The sequence below is a fragment of the Dipodomys spectabilis genome, unplaced genomic scaffold (assembly GCF_019054845.1).
Source record: "Dipodomys spectabilis isolate Male_0828 unplaced genomic scaffold, ASM1905484v1 ptg000069l, whole genome shotgun sequence".
NCBI classification, from domain to species: domain Eukaryota; kingdom Metazoa; phylum Chordata; class Mammalia; order Rodentia; family Heteromyidae; genus Dipodomys; species Dipodomys spectabilis.
In genome coordinates this window covers 16,172,199-16,195,909 of record NW_024870746.1, presented here as the reverse complement: position 1 = coordinate 16,195,909, position 23,711 = coordinate 16,172,199, and the positions used below count along the sequence as shown (strand labels likewise).

Sequence of the window (23,711 nt, the reverse complement as noted above, 5' to 3'; positions counted from 1 at the left end):
ACCAGGCACCTCCGACTTCTGCCAGCTAATTGGCTTTGGGGAAGCCGCTGACCTACTCTCCACTGAGTGGCTTTTGTGAACCTGGAACCCAGCCTACCTCTCATCATTGATCAACCTTGGCCAAGCCAGCTGGCTTGTTCCTTTGCAGACAGTTTGCCTTAGGGAAGCTGGTTGGTGGCTCCTTAACCTAGTAAGCAAGAGAGACAGGGGCAGGAAGATATACAGACACAAAGAGACAGACAGACACAGAGAGAAAGAGATCGATATACAGAGACAAAGATAGAGACACAAAGAAAGAAACAGAGACACAGAAAGAGGGGAGAAGAGATAGGAAAATGGGGGCAGTAGGGAATCGAGAGACACAAGCACACCATAGAACAATCTCTCAAGCAATGGCCAGTGATGATTTTTGACTAAAAAGGATTTTTGCATGAACAACATGATAACTAATAAAAAATATAGATAGAATAGTACTCTACAGAGTCTTACCAAGAAAGATGACAGGAATCCAAATGAAATAAAATCACAAAACACTTTGATTAAACTGACCTTATCAAATGCTTAAAGGCTCACTTCGTTACATTTAAGTACAATGTCATAAATATCAATGCCATGTTAATATGTGTACATGTCATGACAAAGAACAAATACCTTTTGTCTGAGTCTTCCTGGCTCTGGCCTTGTAGGACCTCCCTCACTACTTACTGCAGGGTCACAGGCTTTCAACGTCTGAGCAAAGGCTGAAGCACAAGCCCCTCCCGTGGGCATAAAACCATTGGTGGATTTTTGTAATTCAAAAGGAGAAAAAAATGTGCCACACATTAAATAAATGTTAGCTTCCTCTTGCAAGCTGACAAATGGCAATAACAAATGGGAAATATCAAGTGAATTATCAACTTTTAATAATATCCCAATTAGAAAAGAAGGAGCTAAAAGGTATATTTTTAAAACTTTTGTTCTATCTCTCTACCCTCTATAATAGGAATGCACATGGAAATTGGTTCAGGTAAAAGAATGTGTGGTGTTACATTCAGACAGATCAGGCAGTTTACCTCATTTCAAACATAGCTGGCTATATATACATACATATATATATATATATATATATATATATATATATATTCCTTAAAATCATAGCTATGTGATTGTTCTAGAAATGCAGAATACACGGTGAATATGTGGTAATTTTCCAAGCCACACAGGAATTTAATCATGGAGAAATATTTAGAGAATTCTAGTTGAATTTTCTTCTTTTTTAAAATTTTGATTGATTGATGGATTGATTGACTGTTGGTTGTGGGGCTTGAACTCTGGGCCTGGGCACTGTCCTTCAACTCTTTAGCTCAAGGTGAGCCCTCTACCACTTGAGTCACAGTACCACTTCTGGCTTTTTTCTGCTACTGTGCTAAGGAATAGAACCCAGGGCCCATGTATGTGAGGCAAGCATTCTACTACTGAGCCAACTTCCCAGCTGTTCATTTTTTCATTTTTAAAAAGGGTAAGATTCTAGTACTCTGTGAGTACAGAGGCAGACAGAGCTCACGTCAATGAATCAAGTTCATCCCACTCTATAAAGTCACAGTGAAGAAGGAATGTGTTTCTGAAGTTCATGTGCTAAGAACTAAGCCAGACAATTAAAATCATGCCACAAGACAAACATTTCCTCTATGCTCCAATTTGGATTGAAATAGAATGCCATGCAGTGTTTGCTGAAAGTGTATACCATTGAATTTCAGAAGATGAACACCTTGAGTACCGTTGATATTTATTCACGTAGTTTGTAACTGTCATCACCAAGTTGACTGTGACAGTAGCTCAAAGGATGAGTGCTTGTCTAGCCTATGAAAAGCCCTGGATTCAAAGTCCCACACCACAAAGACAAAACAAAACAAAAAGTGTACTCAACTTAGACACTGAAAAAAAATGGAGAAATATCCTAATATCTCTACTCTTTGTTTCTTCTGTGCAATGGGAGGATACCATAATCATAAAAATTAGCTCACAAAAATCAAATAATAAGATGAAATAATCCAACTGAAATATACAGTGTGCAGCCTAATGCATATTCAACTTTTAAGATCAGGTTATTCATCTTAGCTTCTATTCCTGACCATTCATATTTCATATGAATTCATATCAACAAAATATGAATAAAGTTGTCCTCTGGTAAGGCAGTGTCTGTACATGAAATAAGATCTTGTGGTACCTTTAATACATTCCCAAGTGGCTTCATGTCAAGACAAGATTCTCAAATGAGCCACGTTTCCCCCACCCCCTTTGCTATTGCTTGGATTATAACTTGGGAGTTTTGTTTAATTCTCTGCATTAATGAGGGAGCTTCGTGGGATAAAATTACAACAGAGAGTGCATGAAATACCAGTGAGGTCAACGCAGTTCTATTAACTGTCATCTAACACAGAAATATTTCCCTTGAATACCATTAAAGCTTTCTCCTTTTCTTTGTTCTGGTTTTTGAAGGCAGTAGGAACCTAACTTTCCCTACCAATAATTTCAAACCCCCCCCCCACCCTTTTTTTTTTTTTTACTTAGCATCATAATGATGTTAGATGTGAAGAAAAACTATCACCTTGGTAAATGTCTTCTTGAGAGGTTTTGTATAAAAGAGAGTTTGTGAGGATGAATTACAAAGCAGGCTCATTAAGTAAGCAAAAACAAACCCACTTGTTAGTAAATGATCTAAGTAGGTTTGTATTTTTTTTCTTAACAGAGAACTTACCTGGAAAATGCTTTAGCCTTTCGATGTTCATTTTGTTAAAATGGGGAATATCAAACAAAAGGATAATTAGACAAGAAAGTTGCTCATTGCTGCTCCTCCTGATTGGGTAAACCCAGAAGATCCCCAGAGTTCTTGCTGCCATATATAAATCAAGACTCAAGCTGTCATTGCAGGAAAACAGTTCTGGAATAATTTTTTTTCTTGATGTCCTGGGGACTAGGACAACTGATTGGCTGGATACAATGGCAGCTAAATAGATAACTGTAATATCTGTTCTGTTTTACTCTTTCATATATATATATATATATATATATATATATATGCATATACCACACATACACAGATGCACATATATACACTGTCACCTCAAAAAAAGAAATAGAGCCTGTATACCTTATGGATTGTCATGAAATGGCTCTGAATAAATAAATCTTCTGGGGAAAAGTCCTCTAACACAGAAGAGGAGTTCCCTTTCCTCCATAGCCCCTCTGTTTCTTTCTGCCAAAGATTTCCTGTAAGTTAGCTGGGCCCCATTAATGAATAAGTGGAGGGCTTTCTATTAACATAAAGATGGGCAATTCTTGATAGCTCTAAGATTTGCCAGGCCATAGAATTTAAGCTGGGCATACAGTGGGCACTGACCTTTTCAGACACAGTTGTCTTCAACCCTTGCCATCCTGATCACGGAGTTCCTGATGCACACTGCCTACTCCAAGTCAGTGTGGCTCAAGTCTGCTCCCCCTAGCCCATAAAAGCATTTCTTGGGGTGAGGCACAATGGCTCATTCTAAGCCCAACTGGAAGTTGGGAGGATTGTAGCAAAAATGTGAGACTCTGTGCAAAAATAACTAAAACAGAAAGGGTTGAGGGAGTGGCTCAAGTGGTAGAGTGCCTGTCTAGTGCCCTGCCACAAGAAGAAGAACAAGACAAAGAAGACGAAGATGAGGAGAAGGAGGACATATACTCATCCTCTATGTCTTCAGCAGCTCCACAAAACTAAGAAGTGCAGATTCCTCAGATTACAATCCTAAGGAAAAATTTTTCCTTGCTGATGAGCAAAACTTCTACATATACTTTAGACTCCAGCCTTTTTCTTAGGTCTGTAAGTTTTACTGCTTTTCTCAGATCACCAGGACTCTTTCTCAGTTCATCTAAACACAAATGAGGATTTCAGACCACTGCTAAGACACGGGCAACTGACCCAAGTGTAGAAGAGTTAAAGGCTCCTCCATGGCCAAACAATACAGATGTAGGTGGATTGGGACTATGGCACCTAATTTCCCATTTCCTTTTTATCAGCAAAGGGACACTGGGTAAGTTACTAAAACGCCCGTGCATTTATTATGAGCTTAATTAGAGTCTGACACCTGGAGCCCCGCTTTTCTATGCTGACTGGGATTGTAACATGAAAATTAAACATTAATACCCTGTATTCTTTTTATGTTGAACAGTGACATATTCCAAATGCAGATTCTCATTCTCTGTTTTCACTTATCAAGAACATAAGGATTCAGAATTCATCAATGTTCATCAACAGTGTCTATCTGCAACTGTCATTCTTTTCTTTTTGTAGATTTTTAAGAGTGAGAGAAATATGTACAAATAACAGAGATCACCTCTATAACAATCCCATATTTTAAAATGGTTAAGTCAAATATGAAAAACAAATATGGTGGCTAAAAAACACTTAATAATTATTTTACTCATTTTATTCATTTCAGTGATTTGTTTTCTGTTGGAGGTAGTATTTGAGGGGGTAGGGGGTGGAGAGGGAAGGGATAGGAAGGGGAAACAAAGGAGGAGGCAACAATGCTTGAAAAGAAATTACCTTTTTCATGTAATTGTAACCTCTCTGTACAGTATTTTCACAATTAAAAAAAAGAAGAAAGAAAATGCAGAAGTAAAAAAAGAGAAGGTATTTCATATTAGATTGGCTTGCTCTTCTCCTCTCCGGATGCTGTCAATATTTTTTATTTTAAAAATGTAATTATGAAACTTCAAATAAAATCTGGCCAGTAGCAATCACAACAATCTGTGATGAGATTTTAGGTGTTAATAGAAATAAAACTACACTGACTGAACTTCAATATATTGACAAGATGTGGTAGGTAGAGCAAAAGATCCTCAAATATAAGCAAACTGCAATCAATGCTTTAGCTCCCAAGCATTTAAATACCTACTAATTTTTCTACTGTTCCTTCAATGCTCATTTTGGATAACTTTGATTTTAAAAAATTATATCCTTTCTGCTTTTCTAGAAAAATTAATATAAAATCCATTTTTTTCAGTTTAGACAAAATTTATCATGACAGAATACAGTATCCATGTTAACTAAGCCCCAGTTCATGTTACATTTACAAATTCAATATCATCATCATACGATATTTTCATATCATATGCTAGTATAGTGTTTCTGTAGGTATGATGTCATTTTAAAATACAGTCTGTATAATTTCAGGATAGAAAAAGAAATGAGAAAGAGTGCAGTCCAACCGATCTCTTGTACATAAGGTAATGGAGAACCTTAAAGACAAATAGACTAGTTTGAAATCAGTGCTATAAGGTATAAAAATTATAATTAAAGCTAAAGTACAATACTCTGCTAGACACCAGTGGAGATCTCAATTAATACTTGAGGTTTACTAAAACTTATGTCCAACCTGTGATTTTTCCCCATATCTGCTCTTCTTAATCTTGCTCTTTTTCTCTTCTCCCTTCTCTGTCTCCCTTTCTTCCATTTCCTTTTCCTTTCCCGATCATAGTGTTAAATTCTCCTTTCTAATGTGAAACCACTATTTAAAAGTATACTTTACCTGCAATATTGTTGAATATTGAATATTGTTGAATATTGAATAGGTTGAATACCCTATACCTATTCTATACTCTTGTTTGGACAGTTAAGGGTGAGGAGAAATTCCCATGATATTTCTGAACACATGATTTTCCTTTAAATTTTCACTTAAAATCTGTCACTTAAAACATACTTCCATGAAAAACAACAGAAAGCCACTTTCAAGTCATTAATACTGTCAAAGGTTAACAAATTTTCCATGTATGGGAGTAATCCAACAAATCAATATGATATCTATCTCCAGATTCTAGATCATAGGACTCCCTGCTAATCGTGTCCTTGACCTGTGCTCACACTGAAACTCTTGCTCTTCAATAAAAATCAACAAAGAAAACAACAATAAGCACCAGGTTAAAGCAAGCAAGTCTTGAGTTAGATCGCTTGTCACAGGTTTAAGAGGTCAATCTAAGATGAAGAGTCAGATCTAGGTCCAACTCACCCCAAAGCTGGACTTTTACTGTCTCTGGGAATAGTAGCTATACTTGATCTATTCTATGCTTTAGGCCACATAACATGGTATTAACCTCTGTGTGTGTGTGTGTGTGTGTGGTGTGTGTGAGTGTGATGCTGGGGCTGGAGATAGAACACAGTGCTAGGCACATGCAAGTAAAGCATTGTTCTATATCAAGCTATCCTCTCAGGCCTCTGTCATATTTTATGTAAAGTGTGTAATAGTTTCTTTGCAAATGCTATCAAGTATGATATTATTTTACAGATAATGAAACTCAAGAGTTAAAGGTTAGGCATCATAGTATCTTTAGGCAAATTAAAAAAGCATACTTTCTTGGCATAAAATAATTAAACTGGCCCTCTAAGTTGCCTAATTCATTCATACTTTGATAGATGCTGGCTTGGTGCATCAGTGTAACTCTTACTCACCTCCAAGTGTGAGAGAAAAACACTTGAGTTGTCAAAGTGAAACCTATTGTGTCAATAATATCAAAACGCCCTTCGAGCCTTTGGACAATGAATTCTATACCTACATCATTATTGCTTCCATAAACCGTCTCTGTTACTGACAGAGAAAACTGAACCCGTAGGTACTGTAATAGCCTTTAAAAAACCAAGGAGGGAGATCAAAATAAAAATAAATCTTGACCAGATTTATAGGTACACCTTGATTAGTTTTCGTTTTTCCCTTCAAATAAGCAATACCTGAAAAAAATGAAAAGGGAATGTTGAGACCAGATATCATGTAATAGATGGGTTTTGTCTGACACACAGTACAGTATAATGCTGGAAATATAATGCTGGCCCATCCTTCGTAATGTTCACCCACCAAACAGAGCAAGGAGAAAGATAAAGGGGATGTTTCAGCATACTGAATGTTACAACTGTTTGGATTTGGACAAATCATTATTTCCTTAACTCTATGACTACAAGTTTTGTGTAATGTTATGGAATTTTGTTATCTTCTCTAATAGAACTGTTGGTTTAGTTTCTCTCTTTCTCTCTCTCTTACCTTCCCTCCTTTCTTTCCTTCTCTCTCGCTCTATTTCTCTCTCTCACCTTCCCTCCTTTCTTTCTTTCCTTCTGTTTCAACTAATATATATATATGCATGTAGTATATATTATTTACATCACATATTATATGATCTTAAAAATCTAAATGTTAGTTCATTTCAATACTATTTTGGTACTGGCTAATGAAGCCTAACTTACAACCATGTATTTTCACTCTATGTGATCGACAGGATGCACTTACCCATAAGCCATCTCTTCCCTTTCACACCCTCTCCTATACTCTGCTGTCTTCTCAAAGGGTTATGCTTCAATTGGCTGAGATGCCCGTCAACACAATGAAAGAGTTATTATTCTTAACACTGTAAAGGTCTTGTCTTTCTATAAACCTCTTTTATAATGAAAACCTTCTTCATTTCCCCCAGGCAGTACTTTCCCTAGGATGCATTTGGCAAGTTGAATAAAAATACCTGCTAAAGAAAAGACGTTCCCATCAAAGCTGTTGAAACCTGATTTCATTTCAGATTCTCCAGCTAATGTTGTTTGGGGTGGTTTTTCTTGTTGTTGTTGTTGTTGTTTAAATAGATTTTGTCTGTCAATTTCCAGACCTGCAGTGCCATCATCCTGTATGGACTGCTGTGGTCAACACGGGGGTTGTAAGCCGCAGATTTTATTATGAAGACTGGTAATTGAATTGAACAGGTTTACATTTGAATAGATTTACTACATCATGATCTCTGACATGCTGCATGGGACTGAACTCCCTCTACATCCATAAAGATACATTTAAGACGGTATCATACTCTCCAGGCTTAGAAAGCTAGTGTTGAGCCAAGGAAACGGTCACATATAATGGTGCATTTATATGCAGGGGGTAGTGTGATATTTCACAGCATTTTTTAAGTATGAAAGGGGAAAAAAGAGAGAGAGAATATTCCATGTTTACTCAAGACCAAAGGGGAAGGGGAGGGGAAGAGGAAGAGGGCTTAGAGAACTGAGATTTTCCCATCTAAGTGGCCATAAGGAAATAAAAGAAAATAAATTATTATCTGGACATACCAGCAACTGCAGTGATTCCCTTGAAAATACACCCTGTAAAGGCTTAATAACAGCAAGGACAGAGGTGTGAGTTATGAATAATTATGGTCCCATTTACGTGAACCGACAACACTTAATTACACACAGGGTACCCTCTTCATCCATTGTTACTAACTTATCAATCTTCAGATTTACTCTGTTAGAAAGTACCATGGGAACAATTATTTAGAAGAAAAATACTCCTCTTGCTTTTCCTTAAACTTGGGAGAAAAATCAATTGAGTAAATGATATTAGTAAAAATCAAGCTGAAGCCGGGCGCTGGTGGCTCACGCCTGTAATCCTAGCTACTCAGGAGGCTGAGATCTGAGGATCGCGGTTCAAAGCCAGCCCGGGCAGGAGAGACCGTGAGACTCCTACCTCCAATAAACCACCAGAAAACCGGAAGTGGCACTGTAGCTCAAGTGGTAGAGCGCTCGCCTTGAGCTGAAGAGCTGAGGGACAGCGCCCAGGCCCAGAGTTCAAGCCCCATGACCGACCAAAAAAAAAAAAAAAAAAAATCAAGCTGAAGCATCAGAAAAGAAAAAATAATACTTCTGCCTTCCTGGAAATGGAGGTATGTCTCTACGTACTTTAGTGTTTTGAAAATAAAATCTCCATCTAGAACACCTTCAACAAAAGTGCCCATTGATAGACTTCTCAGAACATTGAACTAAATCATGATTTTTGGAAAAAATATTGATTTCTCAAATTATAGGAGTTGGGAACTACTTTTAATTAAGCTTTTTTGAATAGGCATTAAGCGTAGTTTAAATCTCTACAGCCCAACTAGATGGTAAGTGAATAAAATGAGGGCCAAAACTTAACAATCCATCACTTTTTACATACTGAATTATAGCTTTTTATTACCTATTCATTAATATTTATTTATTATTATACTGCTGAGGATCCTCTGTTGTGAGTTCTGTTTTGTATGTTCTTGGCTACAAGGTTTAAAGCTTTACTACCTCCAGGAAATAATCTCTCATCCTTCCCTTAACTAAAGGAAACCTTGATGTTTTTTTGGCCTTTATTTATGTGTTGGCCTTTGTCAAGACACAGTCTTACTGGCATTTTCATATGAGTGTCTAAGCAACAAAAACAATCTAGTCTGTTTCTCCAATTAGGGTTACTTTGGCCTGGAATTATGTCTGGCTCATGAGATTATATCAATAAATATGTAGCAAATGCTTTGGTAAGATCAAGCCTGTTAACTATAAACAATCCAAACAATGCCACTTAAAAGGATGTCCTCCTCTTTCTTATTTTCGTTCACCAGTGTAACCTGTCACCAACTTATTGTTTCTTTCTTCTTTACACTTCTGGAATATACCACCCCAATAGTATGTCCCTACTATCTAACTCTGTCTGCCTTTCTTCTTTCTATGTCTCCCTCCTTCAGACAGACAGACAGACAGAGAGACAGACAGATAGATTCATATTACTAGAATATTGGGAAATTTTTGCTTGACACAGTAGCTAATGCTTTAATGCTTTAATTATAAAGTTACAGAACTCAAACAGTGTTCAACAGTGCCTGCCTTCCAAGCATGAGGCTGAAGTTAAGCCTGTTATATCACAATAAAATTGTTTAAAACTTTGAAACTAACTTTAAGGGTCTCTGTTTGTTTGTGCCTGGCTAAAGAAGAGGTGACAAGAACTCAAGATATCTTCTGTGTTCCTACTAGACAAACAGGGGTGTTCAAGATAGAAAGTCTATGCTCATGAGTATAAACTGGTCCACTCATCCTTCTGTAAATGGTGACAGTAGAAAAAAGGAAGTCTTCAAACAAGCATAAGCAGGGTAAATAATATGATCCAGTGATATCACGCGCAACCGAAGCTTTGGTTCCACTTGGTAAATTTGTATTCTGATCAACGTGAATTTAGAATTTCAAAAAAAGAGAGAGTCTCCAGTAACAATAAAATATACCACCACCTAATAAGCTCAATCTCAAGAACAAAGCACATTTTTATGATGCTATAGATGATATGTCTTTAAATACTAATGGAAACAATCTCTTTCAAACTTTAATCACCACATTTCACTTTGTTTCTTTATAAAAACTCTATTAATTTTAAGCTCTGGCAAATTTTCTGAGTCTAGAGAAACAAAGTAAAAATGCAGTATGTTCAATACACATCTATAAAATATACCATGCACAAAGACATATGGAAATATTTAAAACCTAAATGGTAGGCCTTTTAAAGACAGTGGGGGAGAGAAACATATACCTATTCCCAAGTTGAAATATCACTTTTGCTAAACACGCTGAAATGTACAAGCATTTTAGGACCTTTGTCATGTGTAGAATACTAGAGTGACCACTAGAATTGATGAGTTCAATTCTTGGCTTACCTGTTATCAAGTATGTTAGTAAATGCGTTATTAACCATGTAATTAACATGATTAATAATTATGTAAAGTGGGACAATTGCTTAATTCACTGTTAATAGTTCCTGTTGTTCTTATTATCCCCAAATGGGAGCAAATGGGGAAGCAATTTTAGTATTGTACTCTAAGCTCCTTATACTAGAAATTAATCCCCAAAGACTACTTGAAGGCCAAGATTAGTTAGGGGGGAAAAATATTTCTCTGTGAATATAGCAATAAGAAGAAAATCAGTAACATTAGGAGTTATTTGGTTTGTCTTCATCTTCTTCCTTCTGTGAATTGCAATGATCAAAAGACCCAGACTATCAAGCATACCTGATGGTTTCAGCTGCATACCAGATGCGTTGTCCTACCTTTTCCCTTCTGGATGATGTCAAGCCCGTAGCCAGGAGGTCCCAGAAAGCTCAGGCATAAAGAAGTTGTATTCTGCCAATCTGATTCGATGTCCTTACTGATACCCCCTCCTTTTATGGTTTTTATAAAATCAGTGAAACTCCCCCACCCACCAAAACCCCTAAACCCCAAATGTAAAACACAGGGATCCCCACCCCCCAAACAAACCTCTTACCTTCTTTCAGCATGCCCACTTTTAGGCACTTCATGAAGCGGCATGCCTGACAGGATTTACGTCTGCGCTTTGTGATTTCACATTCATTCGTGGCAGGGCAGCTATATTCTATATTACCTACAACAGAGTTCAAAGAAAAGAAGCAGTTAGGACTCACAGCTGCCGGGAAATATTAGTATCCCAAGGAAATTGTCAGCTCTGCCATGCCTGCCCTACCTCCACTTCCCCAAAACATCTCGTGAGATTCATCAAAAGTGGTGAGAAATGTCACAAAGCTGATATTTGTACTTCCACGTGAAGAAAATGAGTGACAAAAGAGAAGGCCTGTACTGATGCTCTTCAAAAGGTTAATTAGGTTTTTTGTGATCGGAATCTATGTTGCAATTTCTTTTGATTCCTAAATCCTCGCAAGGACTGATAAAGCAAACAATCACTAAGACATGCCCATTCATACAAAGTGTGCTCTTCTAGATTCTTAGGGTCCAAAAGAAATCACGTTCATTAAGAAAATGTAGATAGATAGATGGATGGATAGGTAGATAGATAGATGATAGATAGATAGATATGCAGACACAGAGATATATGCACTAAAGCTGAGTGGTGGTGGTTCACATCTGTATTCCTAGCTGCTCAGGAGGCTGAGATCTGAGGATGAAAGTTTGAAGCTAGTCTGGCTAGAAAAGTCCATGAGACTCTCATCAACAATTAGCCAACAAAAAGATGGAAGGGGAGGTGTGGTTCAACGGGTAGAGCCTTGTGCTGGTGGCTCACGCCTGTAATCCTAGCTATTCAGGAGGCTGAGATCTGAGGATAGTGGTTCAAAGACAGAAAACTGGAAGTGGCGCTGTGGTGCAAGTGGTAAAGCGCTCACCTCGAGCTGAAAAGCTAAGGGACAGCACCCAGGCCCAGAGTTCAAGCCCCACCACCACCACCAACAACAACAAAAAAAGTCTACCAAGTGTGTGAGGCCCTACCATGTCCTTACACCCGCACAAAAATTAAATACAAGCACAGAAAATGGATTCTTGTTGTCAGTACTGGGTATCTTTTGGTGCTCTAGGCTTCCTGTCTTTCCTGACATATCACAATGAGAAACAAAGTTAATGTAAGACTTTATGATAAGTCCCTAGTGGGAGGGACTGTAAGTAACTGTAAGGCTTTCCAGAGCATCTCAACACATGTCTCCACTCTTCAAAGGATGATGCTGACAGCAGTGGCGATAACCATGGTTACCTTCTTCCCCACCCTGATCCAGTTCATTACATCATTTGCATAAATAATTCCAAACATTCAAGTTCCACGAAAATGTTCTACATAAATGTAGACTGCTATCAAGTTGGTTTGCTTTTTGTTTTCCTTTTGTGCCAGTCCTGGGGTTTGAATTCAGGATCTGGGCACTGTCTCTGAACATTTTGTCTTCAAGGCTGATGCTCTACCACTTGAGCCACAGAGCTCCATTTCCTGCTTTTTAGTGGTTAATTTGAAATAAGAGTCTTCTGGACTTTCCAGCCTGGGCTGGCTTTGAATCCTGATCCTCAAATCTCAGCCTCCTGAATATGTAGGATTAGAAGCCAGAGTCACAGTTGCCAGGCCTTCAGTTATATTTTAACATTAGGCTTTATATTATTTATACCAGTACCTCCATATTTGAAATGATAAATCAGTAACCAGAAGAAAATCCAAACTTCAAATGCTTCTCAGCTGGAGACTACACAATTATTTGGGATGTGCTGAAGACTGACTCTAGCTTTGTAAAGCAGCTACCTTTAAAATAAAGCCCCTCCCTCCTCTCAGCTGTCACACAACGCTTGAAGGTCCTTTCACTACTTCCTAACCCTTTCCCCTTGTGATTAAGTGCATTAGTATCTTAATGAAAATGCATTCTCTTTATTGCCCTCTTGGGAGAAGGGAGGTCATCACACCAAATGCATAAATTGTCATCAGAGACGGTCCAAGCATAATTGCAATTTTACTGCTCCTGTTTGTAATACCCAGGGTCCGTTCAAGTCCCCAGAAACATGCGCAGATTCTAGTAATTAGCATAGAGGCTGCCTGGGACCACAGCATTGATAAAATATTTCAGAGTTAATCACACATTGTAAACACTGATTTATATTGACTACCTTTCTCCAGACTGATGTCTCCTCATTAAATATCACATTAGTGGATTGCAGGGTTGTACAAAGACCGGACTACTCAGCAACTGCTAATTCAACAGGAAGTAATACCTAGCCACCACTTAGAGCTTCTGAAAATTGGTTAAGTATGCATGACTTTGAAGGAAAAAAATCTCTGCATAATAACTGGACATAAGCCTATGAAAACTTTGACTAAATTTGCATTCTAATTCATGGTATTTACAATAATAGCAACTACCTTTTTTAAAAAATATTCTCATGAGGCCACGCTGGCCTTGAACTCTATGTATTCTTAGTTTCCCTCTAACCTATGATCTTCCTATATCAGCCTCCTGAGTACTAGAATGACAGGAATGTTCCACCAAGCCTAGCTTATAAAAGCTCCGTGTGTGTGTGTGTGTGTGTGTGTGTGTGTGTGTGTGTGTGTGTGTGTGTGTGTGTGTGTGTGTGTGTGTGTGCTGGTCCTGGGGATTGAATTCAAGGCATCTCTGGCTGTCCTTGAGCTTTTCTGCTAAAGACTAATGCTGTACCACCTGAGCCACAGTTCCACTTCCATTTGGGGTGGTTAATTGGACATCACAGTCTCTCAGACTTTTCTGCCTGGGGTAGCTTTGAATCACAAGTCTCAGATCTTGGCTTTCTGCACAGCTAGTATTACAGGCCTGAGGTACCAGCACTCTTTTTAATAGGAGCCTAACTAACTCCAGTGATATTAATGGCATCAGTAGAAGCATCTTGCTTTCTCAGAAATATCACTAATCTTACATATGTAGAAAACCAAGAACAAGGTAAAGGAACTGGACTGTGGCCATGACTGAAAATAAGAGGATTTTGAATTTGTTAAATGAGGCAGTCTTCACAGACACCTATGTAAGACATTTTTAAAAGAATATCTAAAGTTAAAAAGAGGGCTGGAGGTATGATTCAAGTTGTTGAGTGCCTGCCCAATAATCACAAAGCCTTGAGTTCAAACCTTAGGACCACCAAAAAGAAAGAAAAAGAAAAAGATATTGCTAATAATTTTCTAAGGAGTTATCAATGTTGTAATTTACTAATAACACTTTCTGTGATATTTTCTGTTTTATAAAAAAGAAACATAGCATTTGTTCTTTTTGTGTGTGTTTGTCAGTTGTGGCACCTGAACTCTGGGCCTGGGCGCTGTCCCTCAGCTCTTCAGCTCAAGGCTAGCGCTCTACCACTTGAGCCACAGCGCCACTTCCGGCTTTTATTTTTCTGCTTATGTGGTGCTGAGGAACCGAACCCAGGGCCTCATGCATGCAAGGCAAGTGCTCTACCACTGAGTAATCTTCCCCAGCATTTGTTCTTTTAAGAAGGACAGCAGGGCCTTGCATGCAACAAACCAACCAAAACAAAACAAAAGGAGGATGGCCTCATTTGCATAATTAACTAAAGAAAGAAAAATAATATAGGTCAAAGAGCACGCTTTCTCTTCAGTGCCTGGAAAGTAGTATGAAGTCATATTTTCCTCATTAGTAATATTTTTCTCACTGGTCCCTCACTTTTTAAAAATTTTATTGTAAAGATGATGTACAGAAGGGTTACAGTTACATGAGGAAAGAAATGAGTACCTTTCCTGTAAAATAGTGTGACCCGCCCTCCCTTATTTTCTCCCAGTTTCCCTTCCCCTAACCCCATCCCCCCAAGTTGTGAAGTTCATTTCTAACGCTGTGTCTTGTAAGTATCATTCTTGCATTGGTTCACCCTTTTTTCTTTATTTCACCATTTCTGTGATTCCCCTTCCCTTCTCCCCCACATCACATAAGTTTATATATAAGACTAAGGGTACCAAAATCAAAAACGGTGACAACAGGGGATAAACTAGATCTAGAAACTTCTCTTTATAACCCTCCACCACAAGCTAGTATAGTCATCTCTCTTTTCCAACTAGCTTTCTTCTTCCTCTTTGGAAGTTATATCCTCTTCCTTCACACTAAAACATCTCAAACAGGAATAGCAATCAACCCAACCTGAGTGAGCTCACACCTGGGAAGGAACTGCTTCTCACTTGGTACAGAAGAGCCTGTCTCACTCTGATCCAGGTAAGACACCACAGCAAACTCCCTACCTATGACAACTCCTCTCACAGCACTACTTTAAATTAAAATAAAAGATTAATATGGCACTGCAAGTAGAGTGCTTGTCTAGCATGTTATCTGAGGTAGGTTTGATCTTCACTTACTCTCAAACACATACTGTGATGCACACCCATGCAAGCATGTACACACACACACACACTTAAAATATTAAGACAGGCAAACAAAGCCCTTTCCCTATCTACTTGCCATCTACTTTTTTTCTTACCTCAGATGAACTTTCTGATGAAGCCAATATGTTTTATTCTTTTTTTTTTTTTAATGCTGCCTGTCCTTCAAGACTCCTCTCTGACGATGATCTATCCCTGACTCTTTTTTCTTCCTAAAGTTATTTCCAAGGCTCAATGTTCAACTGCAATTTCATTCAAATTATTCATAAAACTCTCAGAGCATGCTATCAGAAAATGATTTCCTGGGACTCAGGTTCTGGAGACAGGTCACATTTTGTCAGACACTTTTACATGCATAGACTTATTAGAGGGTAAGATGCCAGAAGACAAGGACCACTTCCTATACAATGAAAAGAATCTCCCACCAAAAAGTTGTGTAGATACAAAATAATACACTTAAAATAATGCAGTATCTCTAGTCATTATTGTTTAAAACATCCATTATTGTGCTATAAGTCACAGCATCAAGTGAGCTGAATGTCTCATTAGTAAACAAGAAGAGAATATTAGGAGTCTGGACAATAGGACAAATGCTTATAATTCTTCAGAGGCCAGAGGCAAGAGGACTCTGAGAGGGGAGAGAGAAAAAGAGAAGGCAGGCAGAGACAGACAGACAGGCAAGAGAGAGAAAGAGAGGAAACAGATACACAGAGAGAAGAACAAAGAGAGACAGAAGTGAGAGAGACAAGATAGAGGTAGAAGAGAGAAACAGGAGAGAGAAGGAGGAGGAAAAAGAAGAAAAAGAGGAAATGGAAGAGGAGGAAGGAAGGAAGGAAGGAAGGGAAGGAGGGAGGGAGGAAGGCAGGGAGGAGGGAGGAAGGAAGGAAAAAAGGAAGGCAGGGAGGGAGGAGGGAGGAAGGAAAGGAAGAAGGGAGGAAGGGAGGGAGGGAAGGAAGGAAAAAAGGAAGGAAGGAAGGAAGGAAAGGAAAGAGAGGAAGGGAAGAAGGGAGGGAGAGAAGGAAGGAAAGAAGGGACTCACTAAGAAAACTATTCCACGGGTAGAGTGCTCGCCTTGAGCTGAAGAGCTGAGGGACTGCACTCAGGACCAGAGTTCAAGCCCCACAACCAAAAATAATAATAATAATTTTTAAAAGGTAGAAGGAAGTCTATGTTTAATTTTTTAAGCCTTGAAAAGTAGCTTTAAATAAAACAGAAATAGTGAAGGAGGCAAGGTGACCAAGGTAGCCAAGAAGAAATTCAACAAATTCAACAAATAAAATAAAGTGTAAGAGGCCTGGAAGAAAATAGAATAGCAAAAATAAAAGAGAGGAAGAGAAGGAAGTAGCAAGCACAGACTGTGGATAAATGGACCAAAAGCCTGGCACAGTGTCCTCTTATTACAACACTCATTAGCCTTTGACAAACCAGGCGCTCAGAACTGGAGCCACATTGGAGAAGATGTTTAACAGTGATTCAGTAACAGCTAAATCTGTGGATGACTTTCATTTGGATGAAAGATTTTACAATTCTTTTAAGACACAAGGGATACTACCCCAATTGCCACAGGATGTGTCAGATTGGAGGTAGAGAAGTAATCAAGTCCTTTTCTACCCATGGCACTAAATAATTCTCCAACAACAAAGAGAAAGGGAAAGGGAAGGGAGATTTTAGTAGTGTCTTAAAATTAATTATTTTGTTGTGTTATGGGGTATTGTTAGTTTGTTCATTTTGCTTTGCTTTGCTTTCGAGAGAGTCTCATGAGAAAGCCCAGCTTGGCTTGGAACTCAGGAGCTTGCCTGGGCCTCTCAAGTACTGTGGTTAAAGGTGTGAAACAACCTACCCAGCTTCTGAAATGAATTCTCTCTTTTTTTTCTTTTCTTATTGTCAAGGTGATGTTCAGAGGAGTTATTCTTTGCTAAATGCTCAGGGCTGATCAATGAGTATGGAATTCTGAACCATGCTTGGGATGGGATCAAAAGGAAGCCAATCATAAACAAAAGACAAGCTATGTCAACAGATATGACCACTTCGTGTGCATAAGGGATTCCATAATCTCACTCAGATTATGCTTTAGGAAGGCCAGTGCAGGATTTACATGAGGGAGATGCTTAAACCATGCTCTCAGAAATGAGGAAACGAGTAAACTGTGGTAAATAAGTCTTCCCAAACATGTAATAAATACAGTGACATCCTCATGAAAATGTGGAAGGATGGGAAATACAACTCTTAAATGTTTCCACAAATAATCCATTGTCAATCTCAATGGATAGAAACTGTTTACGATAACTAAGCATTTTTTTACAAACATTATTTCAACAACATTGTCCTGACACATGAAGATGAGACCCTTGATTTTACTAGGGATTTCTGGTTTCTATTTTGAAAGTCAAATCAACATCATTCTAAAAAACTTATTTGCTAGAGGAAAGCCTCATTTCCATGCCCTCCCATGGAGTTTCTTAGTTCATTTTTGTTGGCTCTGACCATCCAACCAACCAAGTCTTTGATCCTTGTTAGTGTCTACAGAGATTCTGTCTTTGAAAAGCCTTCCTGTTGCTTTTTCTATTCAGGTTTTTTTTTTTTTTTTTTTTTTTTTAAGGAGCACATCATGTCCTAAAACGTGTTATCATGAGTACCTGGATAATGATGTTACACCTATTTTGGTGATGTTTCAAAGACATACTCCCCCTAGACCGTAGCATCTCTACAGGGAACTTGTTTTCTTTCAAGTTCCTAAAAGAGGACACCAAACAAAAATACTTCTAATAACAACTGTGGGCCCCGGGAGTGTTCATGCTGGATGGTCATTCCAGAGGTTGCAAGAGTTCTTCACAGCCTGGGATTTGCCATGTGCACACAGAGGTTTCTTCAGATGCTCTCTTGCTATGTTTCTGGGCCACGTTCAAATATGTGGCATCGTGAACTGATGACCCAACTGGAATTTTCCTTATGTGTCAATAGCTGGGAAATGGTGCTCCACTACAGAAGAATGGAGTCAACATGAAACTCTGTGTGTGTGTGTTTTTTTTTTTAAACCAGGCTGACAAGAATGATGGAACAATTTATAATATCGCCTGGCACCTTTTCAGAAAGTCTTGGGCTCTTATTACTTATTTCAGAGGCTTTTGTACAATTAGTTTGCAGGCAATATCATTTTCTCACTTACTGCTTAATAGAATCTTGCAGCTAGCTGGCAGATAGACTCACAGGGTGTATGTAAAACCCCAGCCCACAGTGCCAGTGGATAATTTGTATATTCCTTTCAGTCACTTAATGGACTTTTACAGTTTGGCAGCGAAAGGGCTGAATGATGTAAATTAGCATGGCATTGCAAAATAAAAAGTATATGTCAAGTCTTTTCTTTCACTTCCCATCACTACCACACAGTAAATGAAACCCATTTGGATTTATGGAGTCTCTCAGAGTTGCCTTCTTTTTCCTCCAGACAAACATCAGGATTGCAAAACCAATTTCCTCCAATTGTTTTAATTTTATTAGCAGAGCCAAATGGCTTGGGATGACCCACGAGGCACTAAAAGTGGGATTTATCCAATTGTTCTTCAACATTAAGCGACTTAAAAATAATGAGATCTGCCTTGGCACGCAAAGACAGAGCATGAAAGCACACATGCAATAATCTGTAGTATTTTGTTTGTAAATGCCCTAAAATGGCGAAAAAGGAAAAGGAAATCCACTCTCTATCGTATGGGATTGAAAGTCATTCCATTTCTCAAAAAGAAACAACTTCTCCTTTTTTTTCTTTCCTGTTTCAAAGGCTCTTTTGCTTCAAGACACTCTTAGCTTGTTCCATAGAAAACAGAAAATGATATTATTTGCAGGTGGGAATTAGATAACATGGGTTTATAATTCTGTACCTTTTGCTTATAAAATTTTATAGTTACATCAATGCATGTGTGCATGAAGGCTGTTGTGTTATTTACTGAAGAATCTAACTCATGTCAGAATTCAAACTAAGTTCCATTGGAAGGCAATGTCTATGCCCCTCAGGTGCTAGGCAAGAACTGTGCCATTTGAGCTACACATCTGGCTCTTCTGCCCTTTTGGAGATAGGGTCTTGTACTAATTTGGCTGAGGCTAGCCTCAAACAGAGAGCCTCCCACCTCCAACTATTGAGTAGCAAGGGTTACACATATATGCCATCATACCAGTCCTTCTTTATCACACTCCCTGGCATAGGGTCTCTAAAATATAAGGAATGAGTGAGAAGAGGAAAGGAGAAAAGAGAGAAAGAAAGGGGAAACAGAAAATGTCAGACGTAGGTTCAAATTCCAACTCAGCTATTTTGTTAGCTGTCTGAGACTGAACTAGTGAGTCCTATCACTTTGGATATGTTAAAGTACAAAAGAGGAACCATTCTATCTACTTTATGTAAGAGTTATAGGAGTTAAAGATATTAAAATCCTCTTTGGAGAAACAAAGAGTCACCCAGTTCAAGATTCAGTGGATTATTCTATCACTTGGCCCAAGGATGTAAATTCGGAAGCAGCAATATTGTGAAAAACCACCTTCTTCAAATTTGTGCAAGAGACTAAAAATCATTATGCCATTCACTCTGAGAAGTTGGGATATAATTTTGTCTTACCAATAACGCAAAATCAATAGCTCTGTTTTACAGATACTAGGAGAAGGCAATCTATGACACCTGGAATACTTAGCCATCTGTCTATGAGAATTTTTGACACACCAACTGCATTTCTCATGAACATCTCCTATCATTAGGCTGGAGCCCAGCCACTGCCCATCACTGTGTATGATCTCATGATAACTGAGAGCAAAGCATTTGCACAGCTCACCCAAAGAGCCTGGTCTCTTGCCACACTGTCAAGTCAGTTTCTACCTCTATCCCAGAGCCTCCTCCGACACCCACACTGAAGCTGGAAGCCTGCTGGGAATTAATATATTCTTTCCTGCTGGCACAAGCTCCTACAGGGAATCTCCCTATTTCCCTCCCCCTCCCCTCCCCCATACCTTCAGGGGGTCTCCATTTAGGAGTTCCTATAAGTATCACTATTTCATCTCAAGCTCCTCTTTCAGGTGAGTCTTTTGGTTTGTTTGTTTGTTTATTCTACAGGTCTGAAGTGCTTTTTCCAGTCTCAACCACATATCTCTTTGAGGACAGACTGCATTCAGAATCTCCTGAGTTTCACAGGGATCAGCCAAACTCATGACCCACGTGCAATGAAGCATTTATTATACGTCAGTGTGCATCTGTGTCCACCAACATTTGAACCCAGAGCCTCATGCATGCTAGCTAGATAAGCTCTCTCCTACTTCACCTGCACCACCAGCCCTTTCCATTTCATTTTCCTTTAGAGACAGGGACTCACTAACTTTGTCTAGCCAGGACTTGAGCTCCCTGTCCTCCTATTTCCGCCTCCTCCATACCTGGAATTACAAGCATGCATCATCACACAGGCTCAATTATTTATTTATTTATTTCTGAGATAGAATCTTACTATGTTGCCTGGGCTGAACTTGAAATCCTGGGTTTGCCTCTGCCTCAGTCTTCCAAGGAGCTGGGATTACAAGTATCCACTTGTGTCTCCATCCCTGTCTACTTGATTTTTAGTGATTCCATTCTTCATTCTATCACTTTAGAGTTTATCCCTGCTTATTCACCAAATTTAGACGTAAAATAGGAGGCAGTAACTTGATAGCATTATAGAACAGAGGCACCAGGGAAACTGATAGCGATTCACCAATAATATATCATTTGGCATAAAGCAACAGAGATTTATAGGAATTAGACTTCAAAGAGATCCTAAATTCCAGTGGCAGCTCCTCACTTAGTGTGGTCAACAGACAGGGGAATATGTACAGATGTAACCCTGATCATTAACCTTTCTGACAACGTATGACGATGTATCCAATGTCTGAAAGATCTACCCTGACAAACTTAGGTATCAGTAGCAAAAAAAAAAAAAAAAAAAAAAAAAACTTTAAATATGTGATACTCTTTGATGTGTTGTACACATATGGACTTCTACTCTGTGGATGGAATAGGGAGAGAGAACAAATAACACACCTAACACAATCTCACCGCTAGTAAGTGCCAAAGGCAGGATTTGAACCAGGGCAGCCTAAATCCAAAGCTTGTGCTCTGAACTATGATGCTATGCTGTCTAACTCTAATCTTCTTGAAATAATTCCCAACTGTCACTAAGAATAGAAAGTCAAAATGGCAATCCTATCTTCTGAAGGGTTCTTTGTGTATCTATTGTTATTGCGACTGTTGCTGGTAGGAAAGGAAATTTTGATTGCCTGACACAGGAGCTTGGGATTGCCAGGCTGAGGGTGGATCCTGGCATTGTCTTTCGCTGTGGTAGGGCTTAGAGTGTGAGGGCAGCTGTGGGTTAGGATAGGGTTGCTTTGGGAGAATGGAATCTCTCAGCACCTCAAAAAGAAAATCCTTCAACTTGTCTCTGTATCATTATGGTGTGTGGCCAGTTTAATTCCACAGAAACCAAACAGAACATGTCCCCAAAGCAACAGGTGTCTGGCTGTTCACATTTTAATGATCCTAAAATAATGCTATTGTTCACCATAGGAGGAGAAAAAAATAATAGCAATCCAAAATCATGAAGGTGTGATCCAAACTATTTTAAAGGGGAATGATAAATAAGAATACCGTCTGAATGTCACTAAGAATAGAAAGGCAAAATGGTAATCCCAGCTCTAAGGAGCCTGAGGCAGGAAGATTGTGAGTTCCAGACCAGCCTGGGCTAAATTAGAAGACTGACTAAAACAAGGAATAGATATTAATTTAAAAAAATCCTCATTGATGAGAACAATGACAGTATATACAAATATCTCTGTGCCAAGATATGCAGAAATTCATTCTTTTAACTTTAATACGATATTTACTGGGAAAAGAAAACTTTTCTTTTGCAATGAAATGCACACTTGATCTTGTGCTCTATCTTTTCATTTGTTTTTGTTTTTGTTTATCTCCTGTGTGTTGGCTTTGATTGTGTTTTATTTGCAGTGCTGCTAATAGAAGCCAAGACTCCACCCCTGTTAGGCAAGTGCTGGACCACTAAGCTTCACCCACTTCCGTTTTCAAGCTCCTACAAGGTAGGAATGACATCACTGGTAAAAGGTGCCAGGCCCTGGTGTCTGAGGCCTGTAATTCTAGCCACTCAAAAGGATGAGCAGTGAGAATCAAGGTTTGATACCAACTTAGGCAGAAAAGTCTGTGAGACCCATATCTCCAATTATTAAAGAAAAAGCCAAAAGTAAAGTTGTGGCTCCAGTGGTAGAACACTAGCCTTGAGCAGAAAAAGCCAAGCAAGAGCAAGAGGCCTTGTGTTCAAGTCCCGGTACTGGCATACACATGAAAATAGATGATAATAGACAATTACTGTCACAAACCGGCATGATTTTATATCAGTGTGGACCATAACCAAATGTATCCAGCATTATATTTTGGATGTTCTTTTTCTCTATCTAGAAATTTTAAATAAGTCATTAAGTCTGCCTACCAAGTTTTTGAAAATGTACACACATTTTAAAGAAATAGTTAAGGTATACTTTTGGTAAAAGAAATAAATGTTCATCAAGTCTAATGAGCTCCGCATCTTTGGATTTAAAAAGCTCATTGATCACAGTAAATTACAGACTTATCATAAGGCTATATGACAAATGTGGGTGCATTCAGGTCACACCCTATATTACAAAGACAGTTGACAATTAAAGAAGAATAAGACTTACTGGTTTTTCCTTGTACTTTAAGTAAGAAAAAGCAAGGGATCCTTACCTAAGACTGCTCTTAAGCGCCTCTGTCCTAAAAGGCTATCAACATGCCAAGAAATTTGAAAGGAAAAAAAAAAAGAAGATGCTGGTGTCAGTGTTCTTTCACCATCAAATTCACTTATTCAAATATCTGTGTCCTCCAAAATTAAGCATCCCTAAGCTGAAAATATAGAATTCAAAACTTCCTGATCGTCTACATGGTGTGACACCTTGAAAGTTCCCCATAATGACATCATTTCATGAGTCATAGTGAAAACACCCAGGCATACAAAACAGATTGCATACAATTGCCATCAGCCTATTCCTATGTAACAAAAAATGAAATGCAGGCTTTGACTTAGCTTCCATCCCTACCTCATGATAAAATACTGAAGAATGTTTTGTGGCTGGGAGGAAGAAGGTAGAATGTTTAAGGGGAGGCCTAGGATTTCGCCTACCACACCAAAACAAAACAACCGGAAATCCCCAACATTTCTGTCCCCACAGACTT

At 38.6% G+C, this 23,711-nt stretch overlaps 1 protein-coding gene across 5 annotated transcripts in view; it reads right to left on the bottom strand.

Moving 5' to 3' along the window:
- Esrrg (estrogen related receptor gamma) overlaps nucleotides 1-23,711 on the bottom strand; it is a 519,748-nt gene that overhangs the window by 140,049 nt on the left and 355,988 nt on the right. For all 5 annotated transcript variants that reach the window (XM_042682338.1, XM_042682339.1, XM_042682337.1 and 2 more), the window contains one exon: nucleotides 11,087-11,203. In XM_042682338.1, coding sequence (XP_042538272.1) covers nucleotides 11,087-11,203 — 117 coding nt within the window. The remainder of the gene's footprint in view (nucleotides 1-11,086; nucleotides 11,204-23,711) is intronic.